Genomic DNA, 6,000 nt, shown 5'->3' with positions numbered 1-6,000 from the left:
ACAGATCCTTGATGCTGAGTCCTCCTCCAAGTCCACAGGATTCACAGCAGGAAGGTTTGGATGAAAGACCTCCAAGACATGGGGAAAGGAGAAGGCATTGTCATCTAGCTCAAACACTCCCCTGCAGATAGAGCAAAAGGCTCCATGCACATAGCAGTGAAGTGCACTCTTGAAATACTGTCTGAACTATGGGTGTGGCTGAGCAGACTGATGTTGTAAGCTGGGAACTTCCTTCAGTCAAAGTACTGGAAGCAACCTTTCCGTTCACCTTTTGACCTGATTTGGCAACTGTAAATACTTGATCAGATATCTTGCCTGTTTAGACTCTGATTTACAGCTTCTGAACCTGTACTGTTTGACACCAGATACCTCTTGTCATGGCATCTGAACTTTGGGTACTTCAAATTCTGGTTCAGTGTGAGAGCAGGACACACATGCTCAAGCCACGTGATTTTATTCTAACTGCATGGGGATAAGGGAAATGCAAGCTGAATCTCACCCAGCAATGCATGCAAAATTTAGATGGTGGCAGACTCCTTACCTGGTCTGAATTTGCAACTTCTGGGAATCCCTCCTACTTGGCAGTAAGCAGAAGGCAACTGCAGAAGTGGAGAAGGGCAGGGTGGCCTTACTAGGATGTGGTGCATGTCTTTTCACAATGCTGATTTGTGGCTTTCTTGATTAAAAAAGAACATTTCAGGATTCTGTTGTTCACCCGGTATCATAGCCTAGTACTGAGATTCCATAATATTCTTTTAATCTTAAAAATCTATTGGCTAGAGAATACATGAAATGGGTAAACTGAAGGAGGGAGTTCACAGGATGGAATCTTCTTTCCTACAAACTGATAACAACAACATCCTATCAGATAGGACAGTGGTCCCTAAGCTTTGGTCCCTAGATCTTGTGGGACCATTGCCAGAGTTACTTGCCAGCATGGACAATGACCAATGCTTTAGGAGATTGGTGAACAACAATTTCTGGAGACCGCTGACGTACTCCAATAGATAGCAGAGAGAAGAGTTGTAATCTAACCTTCTCCCTGAGTTTCCAGTTCCCTGAGTGCTGTTTTTTTCCTCTCCAGGAAAGCATTCTGTTACATGAGTACTCATCTGCAGACTAAATGGCATAGCAAAGACACAGGTTTATTGCTTGTATGCAATGTATTCATACAAATGTGTAGAACAGATAAAGCCCAGCAGAAAGACGGGTGAGAGAGGGCAGAGAAACATGGCTGGAGTTGCAGAGTTTGGTATATCTTTTCATGGAGACACAACTGGGGTTTGAGGAAGCTTCTGCAATGCTTCCTCAGAGGGGTGGCTGGTGCATCTGTTGTTGCAGGAGCAGTAAATCCATTCTCACTTTTATGGCTGTTCTCTCACTGCTGCTCTGGGTCATATGGGAGCTCTCCTGGAGCAGAACATCTGTTGGGAGCAGGATCTAACACCTGCATAGCTCCTGTTCAACTGGTGCAGCTATGGGAGGATCAGTAGTAAGACCAAAATTTACTGGGAATCACTGCCCCTACATTAACAGGCCCACTGGCCAGCCTTGCTCTCTGTTGTATAAGTTGCTTTTTTGTCTTCACAGTTGTTGATCAGTTTTGCTGCTCTTTATGATCAAGTGAGGCAAAGAAAGGACAGCAGAAGATTCTCCAGTGAAATTGTTGTACAACAGCTGATTGTAAGCCATAGTTCAATGTGGATTTAATACATACACCATCACCACCACCACCCAATATTTCTGAATGGCTTCTTTCAAGTAACCAAAGTAGCATACAATGAACAATCCTGCTGGCATGGTACTGGCTTGCTTTCTTTGTACACACACTTTCCCCCTGAAGAATGGCTGGCTTGCAATCCATCTTCATCTGTCCCTTTTCTTTTTCACACGAAATGGCAGAGCCAGTGAAGTTGTATTATCCATTTTAATTGTCTTCCATGCACCAAACAGCCTTTTAGAAACTGCCTGAAGCAAGCACACACAACTCTTGGAGAAACAGCCTCTGCTGCCTAACGTATCACCTGTCACAGCTACTGCAATCGGTGTAGAATTCATTATTTCCCAAATTGAATATATACAAACTTGAGGGAAAACACTGAGTCAACATTGATTTATACTGTCCAGTCATTGCCACCACCAAAACCTAATCACGCAGTTTCATTCTTCATTCCTTTCCATTGTTTTTCTTCCTTCAGGAATCCAGACATTTACAATAAATAAAAGGTTTTTCTCCCCCCCCCCTTTTTTTTTTCTCTTTTTCTTTTTTGCTTTGGTTCTTGCATAATCAAAAGGTTTTTGAAGAACTGATCAGAAGAAAGAGTCCTGTGTCTTTGCTGACTCAACTGCCCTGTTTGTGCAAGGCTGCCCCTCAAACCGGATCAGTGACCACATGTGTGCAGCATTGTCCATGCTTGAATTCTGCCTTCCAGTTTAGGCCACACAAGATGCAGGCACATATGTGTACCCACAACTCATATACATACACTTTAGTCATAGAACTCCAGTACACAGACATGCACAGTGTATATGCCCACAAATACACACCCTTTCTCAGCCCATATAATCACACTCTTGACCAGACGCAATCTCTAAAACTCATCCGCACACACGCGCACACACACACACACTCTTACACACACATTAGCATACCCTTGCCTGTTACACATGCGCACTCTCTCACACATAAACACGCAGCCTCCCTCTGCATCTTTTCACATTCAATTGGAGGCACAGCATAAGAGAGATTAAAAACATACAACTTATTTCAACTCCATTTCCATGCTAGATTTGGGGGCTCCTCTTCTGGTCTGGTAATAATGGGTCCCCAAGACTATTGCTGCAATGAGAAAGATGAGTCCAAGAATAAGCAAAATCCACTGGCCTGTTGTAGCTTGACTGCTGGTCATCGTCATTCCAAGGAAACTGACTTTGCTGTTTGGTTGCACTTGGCCTGGGTAAGAACCAAGAAAAACACAGATAGAAAGGATAGTCCTCTGCCCAGACAGCCAAAGTAGGCATGCACTTTGTTATAATGTTTGGTGTCAAATGAGTGATTAAAAAAATAAAGTAAAAATAAAGTAACATAAAATAGATAGCTGGTGCAGGACTACAGAATAGATCTGTGGTGGGCAAAGTATGTGCCCTGTAGTCCAAGGTCGTTTTTTGGGATCCCCTCTCAATTTAAAAAAAGAAGGAGAAGAAGAAGCAATGAACCTAAAATGCCCTCCCCCCAATCTTCCCACAGCCCCTAGAAGGTGTTGGGGGACATTTGGGGGTAAAATGGTAAGATTTTCTTTGCAGGGTATGTGGAGGAGATGCCCCTCTTCCTGAAGGTATCCTAGAGAGCTAATACTTCCCCTACCCCCAAGACATGCCCACCCCTTAATAGAAAGAGTATAGAAGGCTCTAACCCTTTGCACCAACCATCATCCTGATTGGAACTTCCCCTCCCACATGACCACTTGCAATGGGTGGCAAAGTTTTCTTCCTATTATGGAAAAGGGGTGGAGGATTGGGACCACGAAGGCAAAAATGTTCTCCCCCTCCTGTAGTCCATTTCAATTTACCTGGTAACCCCCACCCTGGCCATCTAGTTTAATAATTATCACCTATGCAAAACCAAACTATATGACTAAGGTCATATCTTATTTAGTTCTTAAGTCAAAAGGAGGAGGATGTGGGGTACTGAGGAGGGGAATCGCTTCAAAACCCCTGGTCTAGTTCAGTTAGTCCAGTCCAGGATATTATTACCTGTGGGGCCAATGTCTTGGGTGGGGAATAATTTAGAAGGGGGACCACATGCTTGTTTTCCCTGCCCATCTCCCTTTCTTTGTTTCTGGGACACATGAAGGGACCAAGTCAAAAGCCTTTAAGTACCCGTATAGGGTAGCCAGGTGTATTGAGGCCAGCCCAGAATGTCCTCATTTCTCAAGTTCTCACTGATGAGCCAGTCTGTCAGCGGTTGAAAATAAGTCAGCAAAGCCTTAGCAGACATGTTGGGTTGCCCTGTGATAAGTTGCATGACTTCAGGCCATGGCTTGCTGTAGCCCAGCTTCAAGGCATTCCTGTAACAACAAAAACAACAAAATAATCACACACAGGTACACATGGCTAAACTCCTACATACTCCACCCAGGATATAGGATTTAGGAAGGGTGCTGCAAGAATATCAGAACTGCCTCACAGGAAGAGGCAAGAAATCCAGCCTAGCACTCCATCTTCTACTGAAACCAGCCACTCTGTTTGGGAATCTAACATGCAGGGTGTAATATTATCACCATATTATTATTCCCAACATCAGACACTACTGAAATGGAAGAAGTATATGATTCTGAATATGGATTTGGTTAATTAATTAAGTGCTATTGTTAGTCCTGTTCTCCATGAATTTGTGTAACCCGTTTCAAAGACAAATGAGAAAGTAGTAGGGTTTTTTTTAGTCCATATTTTGCAAAAGAATTCTATATCGGAAAGTAATATTCCTTACTGCCTATCTTTTCTATACCATGCATAATTTTCTAAATCTCCATCATGTAAATTTATACATAGTTTGATAGAAACTGTACAGCTTTTCTTCTTTTTAGCTGGGTAAGACTTTCATTTTTTGAAAGGAAAATCACCCTTCATGTTTTTTTAAAGCTTCTTTTAACTGGCTATTTAACCATGCTGGTATCCATCTGGGGTAGTATCCCCCATCCCATGTATTAATTTAATGTATCACATTGTTTCACTGTTTAGGATGGAATGATGGACGACTTTTGCTCAAATATGTCTGAACAACATAGGGCATGAACAGGCAGGCCAAAATAAAGCTGCTTCAGATCACTTTGGAGGTATGCTGTTTAAATGACACATGCATCTTAAGAGGCCAGAAGCTGTGCCAAAGCTGCGCTCTAGTCTTTAGGACTGGAGCGTGGCTTTGGCATGGCTTCTGGCCTCTTAGGACGCATGCATCATTTAAACAGCATCCCTCCAAAGTGACCTGAAGCGGCTTTATTTTAGCCTGTCTGTTCAGGCCCATAGTAATCTTGCTTCTAAAGCCCAGCTTTGGTAGCAGGGGCTTGACAGAGTGAAGCCCCTCTATGATTTAGTGTTCCTTGCCAAATGATCAAAATAGAGGTCCATCACTGAATTGTGGCCTCTTGAGGCCCATCCCAAGGTGCTGCTGCTGCTTCCCCCACCTGCCACCATTCTCTGTGTTGCTGCAGCCTCAACACATTATCTCACGCATCCTTGGTACCTCTCTTGATGTGTGAGTGACTTTCTATTGCACAGTACATACAATACATTCAGTAATGCTCTTTTTTTCACATACAATACATTCAGTAATGCTCTTTTTCTGACTCTCTACCTCAGATGTGTTCATTTATACACAGTTTCCCACACAAATTTTGCCTATCTGTCTGTCTGTCTCTCTCTCTCTTGCATACGCACTTGTATATACTTACAAGAGAATGAATGTTTCCATGCGACTGTATGTGAGAGAGTAAGTGAGTATGTGTGTGAATGAAAGAAAGAATGATAGAGCATGACTAAGTGTGTACATATCTGTGAGCACTGGGATATGTGAGTGTGGTTGTGTGTGAGCCAGTATGTGTAAAATCTGCATGTGTTAAGTACTGAATTTATTTAAATAGATCTCTCCTAATCTGGACAGTGTTGCTTCCTTATGTTAAAATGTGAATATACATGAATGTACAAATGAAAAGATGCACACAAAACAAACAAAATATTTTAATGAATATACTATGTTGAGCGGGGGGGGGGGGGGGGCTATATTCACATATAGATGTAAAGGGAGTAAATATGGGTAAAACATCTGAGAACCAGTGGTATACATGCTTTATTTGGGCAACTCTCATCATGCTTATCATTGTCCATGCTGGCTGGAGCTGATGGGAGGAAATGGGGGTGACATAATTCACCCCCTCCCCCATGAAGTTTTAATCCACAGAATTCTCATCCTAAGACTTCTATGACTATTTGTGGGCAGCAACT

At 42.7% G+C, this 6,000-nt stretch overlaps 1 protein-coding gene across 1 annotated transcript in view; it reads right to left on the bottom strand.

Moving 5' to 3' along the window:
- Positions 1-1,908: 1,908 nt before the first annotated feature.
- The window catches only part of ACE (angiotensin I converting enzyme), a 66,468-nt gene continuing 62,376 nt past the window's right edge, over positions 1,909-6,000 (bottom strand). The window contains exons 24-25 of the mRNA XM_089532219.1: positions 3,880-4,067; positions 1,909-2,953 (exon numbers count right to left, since the gene is read on the bottom strand). Of these exons, the coding sequence (XP_089388345.1) occupies positions 2,763-2,953; positions 3,880-4,067 (379 nt within the window). The 3' untranslated portion in view covers positions 1,909-2,762. The remainder of the gene's footprint in view (positions 2,954-3,879; positions 4,068-6,000) is intronic.

This window comes from Sceloporus occidentalis, unplaced genomic scaffold, assembly GCF_023333645.1.
Source record: "Sceloporus occidentalis isolate IW3139 unplaced genomic scaffold, rSceOcc1.0.p SCAF_7, whole genome shotgun sequence".
NCBI classification, from domain to species: domain Eukaryota; kingdom Metazoa; phylum Chordata; class Lepidosauria; order Squamata; family Phrynosomatidae; genus Sceloporus; species Sceloporus occidentalis.
This window is presented reverse-complemented; position numbering and strand designations above follow the sequence as displayed.